General features: G+C 34.8%; 2 protein-coding genes across 2 annotated transcripts; one reads left to right on the forward strand and one right to left on the reverse strand.

The window, feature by feature from the left end:
* The first annotated feature begins 2,764 nt into the window (after positions 1-2,764).
* Positions 2,765-4,945, forward strand: LOC115981746 (polygalacturonase non-catalytic subunit AroGP2-like). The gene is made up of 3 exons (XM_031104085.1): positions 2,765-2,930; positions 3,011-4,011; positions 4,491-4,945. The coding sequence occupies exons 1-2, from the start codon at positions 2,889-2,891 to the stop codon at positions 3,992-3,994; spliced, it is 1,026 nt and encodes a 341-aa protein (XP_030959945.1). The 5' UTR covers positions 2,765-2,888; the 3' UTR covers positions 3,995-4,011; positions 4,491-4,945.
* Positions 4,946-10,840: 5,895 nt separating this feature from the next.
* Positions 10,841-12,190, reverse strand: LOC115981207 (protein FAR1-RELATED SEQUENCE 5-like). The gene is made up of 2 exons (XM_031103374.1): positions 11,485-12,190; positions 10,841-11,244 (listed from the first exon to the last, which is right to left on the reverse strand). The coding sequence occupies exons 1-2, from the start codon at positions 12,188-12,190 to the stop codon at positions 10,841-10,843; spliced, it is 1,110 nt and encodes a 369-aa protein (XP_030959234.1).
* Positions 12,191-14,343: the final 2,153 nt, after the last annotated feature.

The raw sequence follows: 14,343 nt of genomic DNA on the forward strand, positions 1-14,343 counted from the left end.
TTAATTTGTATGAAAAACTAATAAATGCAAAATCTAATTTTGATTTTGTTATGTTCCAAAAGTTTAGAACAATTGGCAAACCATGAGCATAAACTTGTCTAGATATAGATTTTAAAGTCTATAGGTTTGATTAGACAATGCTTAAGGTGTTACAAGTCAGAACACAAGAACATACAAACTGCAGAAAGAAGAATTTGAAACATGTTAGGTTCGACCAATCAAAAAACAGCTTCGACAAATCGAAATACGGGTCTGCGAAATTTTAATTAAGTCCATCTGCTCATTAAGCTCATTAAGTGATTACGATTTTTGATCTATTTCACATAGTATTTAAAGGGAACCCTAAGGCACGTTTTGCGAAGACTTTGGAGGTGTTCTTGTGAGATTTAAAAGGTACTGTGCCTTACTCTTTCAAAGTCACTGCTGGAAAACATTCTCATACCATTAGAATCGGTAGATCTGAAGTTGCTGCAACAAGATTAATAACTGCCGATGATCTAAACCTTCAAGGGTAGTCTTAAAGTCACAAACTGGAGAGTTTGTGTTGCTAAACCTTTGAGTGAGATCTCAAAGTCACAAGCATGAGTATTTGTGTGTTGCAAATCAAAAAGAAAAGGAGTCTGTGGATTTGGAGCTAGCACGTGATTGTGCTAGTAAGTTACTATTTCACATAGTTTTCTTGGATAATCATATTTGATAATTCCTTGGATATCACTAGGTTGAAGTGTCTCGAACGATGGTGACCTTTTGGCTATTTCCTGTAAAACAACAACACTAGGTCAGAGGAGACCGGTGGGGACCGGCCAAAAGTCATTCGATGATTAAGTTAGTCACTTTTTTCTCTCTGTAAGGAAGGAGTAATTTCTTAGAATAAAATTTTCTGAATCCCTTACCCTTCATCGGTGAATTCTTATATAGTGTGTGGAGAACGGTTATCTGTTTAATAACCGTTCCCAATGTCTCGGAGTTCAGAGAATTGGGGGTAACTTCCATAACCGCTATGGAAGTTACCTAGGTGAGACGGGCCATTCCATGATGAACTCGTCCATCTTTTATTGGAGATGGACGAGATCGTCTTGGACGGCTTGCCCTTGCCCGAATGATGATGGGTAAGATTACCATGGGGGCTCGTCCGTCCGAAGATGGACGAGGTCGTCCAGGATGCTTGGAACGATCACTTCGCCTGTGGTTTGTCATATCTTCTCTCCTTTGGACGAGACATATGGACGAATTATGGAGTTGGATGTTTTCTGTGACACCATCAATATTATTGTTTTATTTTTTTTTTTCCACATTGCATGATATGATTTATTATTGTTTAACCTAGATCTGAATAATAGACCTAAGTGTTAACTTGGTTAATTAATTAGGTTAAACAATTTGAGTGTTCAGGGGTCTAAACAAACAAATAAATTCTAACTAAATTTTCTCTCAACATAACTCATTAAATATGTCTTGGGCTCAAAATTATACTTGGATAATTTATGAAATACCGCTTAGTAAGTTGAAAGAATTTTTCTCTGAAGGGGTCGAGAAGAAATTCAACGCCTAATTTAATCTCTCGCTTAACAAGCCAAAATAAAATCAGTTGGATACTCAGTTTATAGCATTGGCAATTACATTTGTTTTTCATTGTTACGGGCAAGTAGGCTAGTAATTGAAGGGAATACCCATTATGAAACAGATAAGCCCAGTGATACAAAAAAAATTAATAACGTTTTCTTATAAATGTTGATGTGATATACTGTGGAGAATGTATAATAAAAATAGTGTAAACCATGGCCCATTTAAAAGTGATCTTATATCAATATAATTTAACACCTAAAAAAATAAAGAAATCCTTTGCGTCTTTGTTGTTCCTGGAGAAGAGTGGTCGATAGTAGATACATGCACTACTTAACTATCAATAATTGAATTCCTTTTGTTAAGGATAAGAGGCCGCCTACAGATTCTAAGAGTTCATACTTATCACAACTACTTGAACTCTTAGAATCAGTGGTGGTTCTTATCCTTGACACTTTTCAATAAAATAATAATAATAATAATAATTGAGTTGGGTTACTTAATTAACTTTTTTTATTTTTAGTTTTATGCAATCTATTTTTTGGTGCATATGCTTTTGAATAATATAATCATCCCATCTATCAATAATTGCCTAATTGGTGATTTCTTTTGTTATTAAAATAGTCTCTTTTGTTTGTTCTAATAATGCCTTGCATCTCCATCAGTTCAGCCTTTTCCCACTAGAGATTAGGAAATTATATCGATTATAATTTGTGTAATTCTATGGCCACGCTTTTTATCATATTTTTTCCTCACAATTATATCATGTGAAAAATTATATCTAATTATTCTTTATTTTCACATAGATTTACCTTCTTTTTTTTCCTGCCATCACGTCTAAAGTTATAACAAAATTAGGACGCAAAATGATGTGATTCTAAATTTTTTCTTATAATTTACAACCTTGGAAGATATGAAAGCCCGTTATTAACTATTAATAACTGAAAGAAAAATACCATTTTGATCCTTACATTTTGGTAGTAGCCAATTCAGTCTATCTTATTTTCAACTAGCAACCAATTTAGCCTCTACTATCAAATCACATATTATCACATATTTTCTTTCATTTTCTTACACTATTTCTTGGCAACCAATCAACTTGCAATGGCCGCCAACCAATCAACCAATCAACTTGGCAAGTGGCAACCAATCAACTTATAATTAATGGCCGCCCACCAATCAACTTGTAATACTGTTTTTTGATAATCACTTTTATTAGTTTTATGTACTACTTGATTTTCCTATAAATCTCCACGTTCTATAACCCTACAAACACACCAAAACTAATCTCAGGCTCTCAGGACACAAAAAAGCAACTCAGTCCCATGGCTCTTCTTCTTCTCGTACTCTTTTTCTCGTATCTCACTGTAAGAACTCTCACTCTCACTCTGTCTTTGATATTCTCTTATTCTCACATTCTCAATGTTTACCCTTTGTGTCAATGCAGGTTGGGTCCGCCTCCGCTTCCGCCGGTGAAAGCTTATCCACCCCAAAATCCAATCTGATTCAGTATTGGAACAAAGAGGTCCGAAACAACAACCACGCCATTGCCAAACCAACCTTTCTCCTATCCAAGGCATCCCCATTGAGCGCGGTCGACTCTGCTAGATTCTCCGAACTCGCCGCCGAGAATGCTCTCTCCTCTCAGTTCCTAGCGTTCTGCGCCTCCGCCAACCTTTTCTGCTTCCCCGATTCATCCCCGAATCTCGAAGAACTGATAACCCATACCGGTGCTTTCGCCGATGCATCAGGGTGGGTTCAGTCAGGTATTTTCTTTAGGGAATCGATGTTAAAGAAAGGGAAGGTGCTGTCAATGCCAGATATCAAGGATAAAATGCCTAAGAGGTCATTTTTGCCTCGGTCAATTTCATCGAAATTACCGTTTTCGACGTCTAAGGTCTCGGAGTTGAAGAAGATATTTCACGTGGATGATAATTCCACTGCGGAGACTATGATAGTGAAGACGTTGAGTGAGTGCGAGAGTGCTCCGAGCCCGGGCGAGACCAAGCAGTGCGTGGGCTCAGCTGAGGACATGATTGACTTTGCAATCTCGGTCTTGGGCAGAAACATTGTGGTTCGATCAACAGAAAATTTTAAAGGGTCAAAGCAGAATATAATGATCGGATCAGTCGAAGGAATCAACGGTGGCAAAGTCACGCAAATGGTCTCTTGTCATCAAACCTTGTTCCCGTACCTACTTTATCACTGTCATTCGGTACCAAAGGTTCGAGTCTATGAAGTAGATATACTGGATCCGAATTCGAAGGCTAAGATCAATCATGGTGTTGCTAGCTGTCACATGCACACGTCGGATTCGAACCCGAATCAAGCTGAATTGACTATAGCGTCAGGTCCCGGTCAGATCAAGGCTTGCCACTGGGTTGTCGAGAATCACCTGATCTGGACTGTTGCTGACTTGCTCACTAGCTAGTCCTTACACACACCAAGGTGGGCAAGACACAAAGTTTTTTAATATATATACCTACCATATGAATCTCTTATTAGGTAATGGATTTATTTGACATGTTGAACATGCTTATTATACTGTATAATTTGAGTTTTGATGACCCTTTTCAAGGTTATTTATATATTAGGAAGTATAGACACTTTATTTAGAGTATCGTATTCATGTCGTATCCGTATTATACTAGTGTTATACCCACCATTTCATGTTATAGTTAAAAAAAAAAAAAATTGACTGTGTTGTTGTGCCATGTTTGTATCTATGTCCATGCTTCCTAGCTTAAATAATTAGACGGCAAATGAAAAACACTTCTTTCACTAATTTCTATTTTAGAAAAATTAATTGTGTTTGAATGAGTTTATTTCCTTGTTTATTTTGTTTAAAGAATAAATTAAAAAAAAAAATGATTAGAAAAACAAGTTGGAATATTATTGCATTAATTTTTTTTTTTAATTTATTGCAGGAGCATCCTCGCCAGAGCTTTGCAGGTTTCGATGAAGCACATATGAAAGCTAATAAATGTGCTGATAGTTTATGTGTGTTTTGAAGTTGCTTTTTTGACACTGGAGTGTCCCAAATTTCAGCAAACCCAATCTGATGCTAAGTTTGGCCCAAATGTTATTTTTGAAGACAAGAAGTGCAACCCATCTCTTTGAACTTTTTTTTCCATTAATAAAGAGAAGTCAAATTGTCTTCAATTAGTGTCTCCTCGGATGTATCAAAATTTATGTTTTATTTCTCTTAGGCCGACAAGTGTTTTATTGTACTTCTAGTTCCTAAGGGTCATGTCTGACTTTGGTCATGACTAAGTTTAAGTTTTAATTACTATTTCCGTTCTCCTATGCTTAGAGGGTTGTTCTACACTCTATATAAGCCTTCTAGCTGAATTAAATAAAATCAAAGTGTATTTTCAAATTAAAAAATCTTTGTGCTTTAGAAGATGGATTTCTTCTTTTAAACTCTTATTACATTGGTGGTTTCCTTGGGTGGCGAATTTTGGTTCTGTATCTTTTTGGGTGGTGTTCCTATATGTCATAAAGTGGTGAACCATTTATTCATTTTATTTATTAGTTGTTTGATTTAACCCATCGTACCATATTACATTCCAGCCATCTTTCCCCCTTTATCAGATCAGTTTGGTATATCCCTTACAAATTCGATATCACTTTCTATGTATTTTGTGTAGAGCTATGTAGATCTCGATCCATCACATATAATGTAAAACTGATAAATGTGCTGAACTGCTAATAGTTTATGTGAAATTTGGACTTGCCTTTCATCTATATGTTTTGTGTATTTACGGAAAGTCTAAGGTCTAGCTACTCCTAGACTAGTTTAATTATGTATAAAGTTTGTAATAAATGGACTTTCTCTATTAACTAGGTACATATTTTTTAGTTCTAAACTATGGACTGTTTGTAATTTTTATTTATTGTGGAATTTTATTATTACGGTTTCCTTTAATTCTAAGCTAGGATTTACATAGCATGCAACACGTGTATATTGTTATTTCAGGCTTCTTTCGTTTAGTTTGTAATTTTCAGTGTGTTATAATATTCTATTGTCGTTGATCCATATTTTATGGAGCATAATTGTTTCTTCTCCCTGCAAATTGTTCATATATATTCTTTTAAAGTGATGACTGGATTATGAGAGTAAATAATGTCATTTATAATTGATAATTGTTTGAAAATTTTCATTTGGTAAGAAAGAATTAAATAACCTTTAACTTTGAGGTTTCTATCAAAAAAAAAAAACTTCTTTTGCTATAGGGAGGCTTGGAAAGGTACCCTTGTGGCTAGGTGTTCCTATAGATAGTCTGTTGCAGTTATTTGATCAATAGAATTTATTTTTGTAGGGACATATTTTGGAGCCCAAACTCAAAATGTAAAGGGATATTGGTCCAATGAGCCCAGTACAATAAATTTGTAGAGAGTGGATTAGAAAACTAGGCCCTAATGAGTTGGACAATGGATAGAATGAGTTTGAAAGATAATCAAACAAAAGTAAGAAGGATTGATCCAAATAAATTCACTCTCAGCACAATCCGAGGAGGTAAGTTCTAATATAAATCAATTGAACAGATTCCTAATACAATTTTGATTGCTACAGTTCTTTATCTTCTTCTTTTTCGATCCTTCTTCCATGGAGGGCCTCTTACATTATATAGTTCCCTTTTGATCATCTTGACCCTACACTTGTTGATCATTTAACCCACTACTTGAGTGTCTGTCCCATCGGACACCCTCTCAGGCCTTCTGTGAGTTGAGGTAGCTAAGGCAGCACTGTTCAGGGGTTTTCTCTACATTAATGCAGCCAGAAAGTTAGCTGCAAAGCACTTAATACGGTGGTAGCAGCTTTCCCTTAGATATTTCCAAGCTCTCATTCTTTCAGTACGTTCATAAGGCATGTCCCTCTCAATGACATTTCTTGAAATGTCACTTTGAGTGATAAAACATACATTCGATCTATGCTTTGTTTATCTGAGGAGACAATCTTCCTCAGATCACCTTTCCCAACCTTTCCGCTTGCACGTTACTCATGGGACTCTAAACTTAACACCCTCACAACTGTTTATTCGTCTTCGGACCAATCAACGTCCTCGGCTAAAGCCAAAGACCCAATATATAATTTTGGGCCCTTATCCCTACAATTTTCATTTTACAGATCATGAAAAAAAAAAAAAAAAAAAGATTGATTTTCATTTAGGTCTAGCGACTAGAGTATTAGCCAAAGAATGATTGTCAAAAGTATGTGTTGGTGAAGGCTGTCTATATGCAGTCAAAGAGTAGTCCTCTCCTCCAGACTTCAGTGTCTAAATTGATTGTTAAGTTATCAATTGTGTTAAAATATGAACATTTTCTCATGTTATCTTTTCAGAGTGCTTAGAATACTGTCCTAATGTTGGAATTATTTCACATTCATTCATTTGAGGGCATAGCATAAGCTTTCTTTTGCAAACCTTTGTTGGAATTAATATTTATGGTATGATGATACCAACATGCATGGTAAAGCCTTTTTTTTTTTTTTTTTTTCTTAATGGATAAAAAAGACTTTATTGCAGAAAGGAGATACAAAGGAAAGACAGGGCCCTAATCATCTCTATCTTCTACTATCGAAACAGAGGCATGAATTCAGGAGATGGGAACAGGCCCGCCCAGTTACAATTTATGCCCAAAAGGCCCAAAAATGGGGGGACAAAGTTTGCTTCCCTCTTAACATGGAAAACCCAATTTGGCCTTTTCTTTTCTGTTTGATCGTTATGTGCTTTGGTATACAATTCAGAGCCTATTTGATTTTCAAATCCAATCACTATTCTTGTGCTTCTTATTTGATATTTTTCACATTGTGCCATAAATATATATATATATATATATATATAGAGAGAGAGAGAGAGAGAGAGAGAGAGAGAGAGAGAGAGAGAGAGAGAGATGGGTTCAAGTTACACCTGATATAACTCTAAAGAGTTATACATTTTTTAAGCCATTAGATTTAAGTAGATCCAACGGTTAAAAAAACACCCTCATTATTACAAATATTTTTAATAAAATCTCATTAATTACTCTCATTAATTTCCTTCAAACCTATCTGACTATCTCTAAACCCCAAGAAAAAAAAATACGTCTGACTCTCTCTCTCTCTCTCTCTACGTTTGGTTTAAGCCATTTGTCTCCGTTAGTCTCCCTCTCTCTCTCTCTCTTCTAAACCTGCGTTTCTCTCTCTCTATCTCCTCCTCCATTGCTCCTCCACTTCCACCCCCACATGTTGCCGGCATAAAAAGAAGAAAGAAAATAAAAAAACCAAGCCGAACACTGATGAGAGAAAATTCACAATTGTCTTCGATGGGTTGTGGGTCATTTTCCCCCAATGCCAAACAAGATGTTTTCCTGCCGAAGTTGGGTTATCATCTCCGAAATCCCACTTGGCAACAATGGAGACTTGGGCACTACCTACTCATCGCCGCACGAGGTGAGTCCAATTTCCCTTTCTTTTTGGCCAGATGAAATTCTAGGATTTTCATGCCCTATAAAATAAAATGTTCTGCCATAGGTGTTCTTGATTTTTTAATTATTTGCTTTTCTTTGATTCCCTTTGATAATCATGTTGATCTATTTGATAATTACAGTTAAGTCCTTGATAAAATGGTGTATCTTGAGTGATTTTTGTATTGGGTAATTAGGAATTCAGGCTCATTCCTTTTGTGCTCCAACTGTTTGATAAAATGCCCCAGCAGAATTTTTTTTTTCCATTTTAAAAAATTTGGGTATGGTCTTTTCATGAAACTTTTCTATTTCCCTAAGAAAAGCTTACTTTAATCATCAAGACTCATTCTTGGACATGCAATTGTTATCATGTAAATTCTTAAGTATCAGGAACAAGGCATAAACATGTAACTTTGATTCATAAATCATTTTAGTTTCTAGATCATGCTAGAAGTTATATTTTTTGCTTAGATATGATCAAGATTAGTGGTATGATCATTTTGGCACCTGCGTATACATGCACTACAATGTGCAAAGTGAATCTGAGATATATGTGGTGAGGACAAGATTTGGTTAGATGATTTTGTGTTTGTTTTTTAGGCTTATTTTGATGTTAAAGAGGTGGTAAATGTGCGATTGGTGGCTGTTTATTATTGTATTTCGAAGTGTTCTTTATATTTATAGATGTAGTATTTTTGCCCATCCACAATTATTGCTACTTGAACGTGAAGGCCACTTAGTTAACCTCTCTTATGTTGCTTGGAATTTTGATTTTGCAGCAGTTAACCTCCCTTATGTCTTAGCTTCAATTTTACTACGTTTCTACTCAAATCACTTCTATGCCAACCTTACTATGGTTATATGCACAATTTTAATGATGATTACAAGTTAATAATACTCAAGTAAGCTATTGGAAGTATGAACCTATTAGAATTTAGATAAAACTGATTTTTTATTTTTCCTTTAAGCTATTGGTTGGGTAGGATATGTGATGTTGTGGCTCTAATTAGCTTATTTTATACTTTATAGGAATTGGATTCAATAGTGTATTTTTGGTTTGTGCTCAACCATACATATTCAACAATGGAGCAATGTAAAATGAAGAGCCCTGCCCACACTACAATCTTGGGTACATAGTTCTTGAATGGGTTGAGGAGAACTCAACTCTTTCTAGCATAAAAGAAATATATGGTTCTGGAACTAATCTTCCAATGACAATAATAGTCAATTCTGTGTAATGCTTCTATTGAATTCCTTATACTTTTCTAGACAGTATTTCATGGAGTTTTTTTTTTATATGTATTATGAAAATGATGGAGTTCCTTTGCCTCTTTTATAGGTGCGAATTGCGTAAGGTCTTGTACGGAAAGGCTTTCTGCTCCTAGTATTGGAGTGTATCAAGACAAAGACTCAAGTAGAGAGGCAAAATGCCATAACAGTGCATTGGAAGAGTTCAAGCCAAGACTACCTAAGCGACAATGCAGTTAAAAGTGTAGTAAACAGAGAAGACAGTGCAGTAATTTAAAGTAGCTATACTACCTGTAGTTTAGGCTTAGTTTTTAATTTTTAGTTGTGATTTATATACACGTGTAATGATCTGATTGTTTGTAAAGACTAGTTCCACATTAATTCACTTTTGAACTAGTCTACAGTCGTTCGAACATATTACAGCACTTCTTGAACTATCTGTAATTATATGTCTAAGTTTTGTATAAGCACACTTATTTATAGTTAAATGCATCAAATTTATTGGTTTGGTTTGGTTTTATAGTCATCCCAATTGAATTCCCAGGATTGATGGAGACTAAATGACGGTCATAGTGCCATTGATATAGGTACAAACAGTGCAATGCAGTAAATAAACAATTATGCTAATGCAGTGCAGTAAAAAAAACCACTAATGCAGTGCAGTAAGTAAATAGTACAGTGCAGTAAACAAACAACTATGCTAATGCAGTGCAGTAAAAAAAAACCATTAATGCAGTAACTTATGCAGTGTGGTAAAGTGCAGTAAGTGCTGTAAACAGTGCAGAACTTATGCAGTAACTTATGCAGTGCAGTAAACAAATAGTGCAGTGCAGTAAACAAACAACTATGCTAATGCAGTGCAATAAAAAAAAACCACTAATGCAGTAACTTATGCAGTGCAGTAAATAAACAGTGCAGTGCAATAAACAAACAACTATGCTAATGCAGTGCAGTAAGTGCAGTAAAAAAAACCACTAATGCAGTAACTTATACAGTGCAATGCAGTAAACAAACAACTATGCTAATGCAATGCAGTAAGTGCTGTAAACAGCGCAGAACCACTAATGCGGTAACTTAAAGCAACTATACTACCTATTATTTAGAACCACAAACAAAGATAGATTAATTCTAAGAAACTGTTATTAAAAAAGCAAACACAAAGCTGCAAGTACCCCTTCAAAACAAGAGGTGAGCAGTAGAAAATCTGAAAAAATGAGGCATATGTCCTTAAATAACAGTATTCCAACATAGGTCCTTAAAAACACACCGTTAATGACATTAAATTGAAGTAAAAACAGTATTCCAACATAGGTCCTTAAAAAAACAAAACAAAAAACCAAATAAAACTATTTCATCATGATTAACAACATAGCTCCTTAAACATAGCTCCTTCAGCTACTTGGACTCAATATATATATAAATTCCACCAAGGAATGATCATTTTGTGATTCTCTTCAGCCACATGTACCTACAGTAGAACAAAAAAAGGTATAAGTAAATTTGAAACATAAGATATATATTATTACAATAAAAAATTCTTAAAAAAAAAAATGACTTGAAAAATGTAATGAAAGAACTCACTTTATGCTAAATCATCAACATCATTGTCATCAACCTCTGTAATGTTTTCTTCATCTTGGTAATCACTTCCTTCGCCATTAAATTGTTTACAAGTACGACGATTATGACCATAACCCCCACAAAATTGACAAGGTCGTCTTTTTGTCGTTGCATGAGCTAAGGATATTTCAAGCCCACCTTTCATTCTCCCACCAGGACCTTGTTTCTCGGTACTTTTCTTTCGACCTTTGGTTTGTGATACATGTGGATCTTTTATATTTAAAGGAACAATGACAGAGCAGTCTTCTACTTCAACAATGTCAGCTGATTCACCACTCTTGTGATGCATATCCATTTCATCATCTTCCTTATCTTCAAGCAGTTCATTTTCTATTCCAAAAGCTTTCTTAAGGGTATGGTCTAAGTCTGAGATTATCATTTTATATATATCTTCAGATTTTTCAGCAAGGGAAGACAATTGACTTAGACGTTGACAAACATGGATGCTTTGTAAGACTCTTGACATATGATGCTCATCCTCAAAGCTTGATCTATATTCTACACTTTTGAGTTATTTATTTGCTTCTTTTGTCCAACGCCGTAGGATGTAGTGGCTAGGAATCTGAAAAATATTTTTAACCTGGAAGATTAATAACATGTGCCTACAAACAATTCCCATAAACTCAAAAAGTTGGTAGTCATATTCACAAACTTTTGATTCCAAGTTCAGCTTCACAATAAATGCATCATCTGGATCAAAGGAACTTGTTACTTTGTACCAATAAAAAGTTCCATTTTTCTCAACCTTTTCCTTTGTAAAGTGATTACTACTCACCAATTCTTTTTGGAACTTATTAAATATGGTTCTCGTGTATATAGAAGCAGCTTGATGCTCTATTTTTGAGCCAATTACCAAAGAAGGTGTTTTATGTCTTGAATCAAAGTCTTCCTTCCTTTCTTTCTTATAACAACTGTCCACCGCCTTTGCAAATTTGACCGCAAAATCCTTTAATGTAGTTCTTGAGTTAACAAAAGAGTCAAAGAATGCATTGATGCTTTCACTTCTTTGGGTAGTGTTCATTCCTGCAAAGAAAGTATTTCTATTGTAAACCGGTACCCATGACTCTTGAATATTATATAATCCTTCAAGCCATTCATTTCTCTCCAAGCCATAAGTCAATATTAGGCTCTTCCAAGCCTCCTCAAATTTTTCCACACTAGATGACTCACATATGCATCTCTTCAACTCACGTTTGAATATTGAATTCTTATGATATATATAGGAAAGTTTTTCTGGAAATTTCTTCTTAATATGCCAAAGACAAAGACGATGACGAGTTCTTGGGAATACCTTTGCAATAGCTGCACCCATGGTTAAATCTTGATCTGTAATAATAGATTTTGGTTCCTTCCCCCACATTGCTTGAAGCCAAGTTTCAAATAGCCACACAAAAGTTTGTTCTATCTCATCTTGCAACAATGCACAACCAAATAAAATTGATTGACAGTGATGGTTTAACCCCGTAAAAGGAGCAAATGGCATATCATACTTGTTTGTTTTGTAAGTTGTGTCAAATGTCACTACATCCCCAAAGTATTGATAAGCCATTCTTGATCGCGCATCCACCCAAAAAAAAAAATAACCATATGGCCAACATCATCACATTGAATTGCATAAAAGAAATTGGAGTTTTGAGCTTGTTGTTTTTGGCAATAATTAAGGACAGCTGAGGCATCTCCAACATCTAGATTTTTTCCCCTAACATCTCTCAAGTGATTCCAACAATTTCTACTTGTAAATGTTTGGTCACCTACATTGAACATCATGGCAACTTTTCCTGTTGGAAGACCTTCTTCACCAAAATTTTCAACTAGACTCTTAGCAGCGGTAGACATTTTTTTGTGGCATTGGAGGTATGACACACTCTTTGGACTAATAATACCATGATTGTGGTTGTTGTCAAATCCCTTTACAATCCATTTCTGCAACTTCTTATTCTTCATGACCCTAAGCATTGCTTCATATCCAATTCTAAGACTTGAGCAACTTCTACGGGCCTTATTTTCATTATCTCTACTCAAACCATTGTCTAATGCATTTTTTGTTTTGCGCTGCCCTTCACTACAACATACATAAATACGACTTGTTACATCATCACTTATGGGTGCTTTTTTACTCATACGGATACGGATTCCTAAACCTTCTTTTTTGGCAAATTCTTTGTAAAAAGTTTCAACATCATCAAGGAAGTCAAATTTCATTCCGACATATGGCTTGGATTTCAACTCACAATCACCAAAATCTTCAAGCGGTAACTCTTGTTCTGATGATCTCGAATTGTCTGGGGCATCATATAACTCTTCACGTTCCATTTGTGATTTAGTAACTATAAGAACCAATACAAATAATGAACACAAAAAAAAAAAAAAAAAAAAAATGCAAACATTTTAAATAAAAATGTTTAAAATGACAAAGATATAAAAATGTACATAATCATAATCAAACACTCAAATTGACTTGAAATTGTAAATATGACAAAGATATAAAAATGTACATAATCATAACCAAACACTCAAGTTGACACTCAAATTCAATTTCGACTTTGAAAACATGAAATTTTTTAAATAAAAAAATATATATATTCCATCAGTCTAATTACGGATTTGGAACATGAAAACTAGATATTTCTGCCAGATAATGTTTTTTATTAAATTGCTCCAAAGCAGTTGCATCATCAAAATCATTAATTGGTTGGCAAATTGCTGTTTGTCCATTATTATATCATCATCAGCCACCTATATAAGTTCATGTCTCTTTCTCGCAAAAGAAAAAAAAAAATTTAATATGTTCATGTCTAGCTTCAGTGATGTCTTTTGTTTATCAATTTCTTCAACTATTCAACAGTGTAAGTCACAGTGTTAGTTTTTTTTAGAGCACTCACAACTTGGGGATGTAACTAGGGAACTATCAATAATGTAAGCCACAGTGTAAGTTTCTCTAAATTTACTACACATACAATGGTTTTAACAAATCTGTATTGCCACATGATTCTTTGTGAACCATTTACTGTGTTCCAGAAAAGGAAAAAAAAAAAAAAAAAAACAGAGCACTCACAACATGTTAATGCGATCGGGTTTTTTTTTTTTTTGTGGCGGCAACCTGGAACAATGGTGGAGGAGCAACAAATGGAGACAAACGGAGAGACAAAGGCTTGAACACCAAACGTAGAGAGAGAGCACTCACAATAGAAAAGAGCACTCACAACACGTTAATGCGAATTTTTTTTTTTTTTTTTTTTTTTTCTGGCAGCAACCTGGAACAATGGTGCAGGAGGAGCAACAAACGGAGACAAACAAAGAGACAAAGGCTTGAACACCAAACGTAGAGAGAGAGAGAGAGAGTCAGATGTATTCTTTTGTTAGGTTTAGAGATACGTATTGAATGCAATAAACAAGGGATAACTAATGAGATACTTGTAAGAATGTTAGCATTAATGAGGGTCTTTTTTTGATCGTTGGATCTAC

Source organism: Quercus lobata, chromosome 3 (assembly GCF_001633185.2).
Source record: "Quercus lobata isolate SW786 chromosome 3, ValleyOak3.0 Primary Assembly, whole genome shotgun sequence".
NCBI lineage: Eukaryota > Viridiplantae > Streptophyta > Magnoliopsida > Fagales > Fagaceae > Quercus > Quercus lobata.

Bases quoted from the DNA above. Each gene is read 5' to 3' on its own strand.
- LOC115981746 (XM_031104085.1), top strand. From the start codon at position 2,889: ATGGCTCTTCTTCTTCTCGTACTCTTTTTCTCGTATCTCACT. The intron at 2,931-3,010 runs GTAAGAACTCTC...GTGTCAATGCAG, and splicing joins TCTTTTTCTCGTATCTCACT to GTTGGGTCCGCCTCCGCTTC.
- LOC115981207 (XM_031103374.1), bottom strand. From the start codon at position 12,190: ATGGGTGCAGCTATTGCAAAGGTATTCCCAAGAACTCGTCATCGTCTT. The intron at 11,245-11,484 runs GTAGGCACATGT...TGATAATCTCAG, and splicing joins TGAGTTTATGGGAATTGTTT to ACTTAGACCATACCCTTAAG.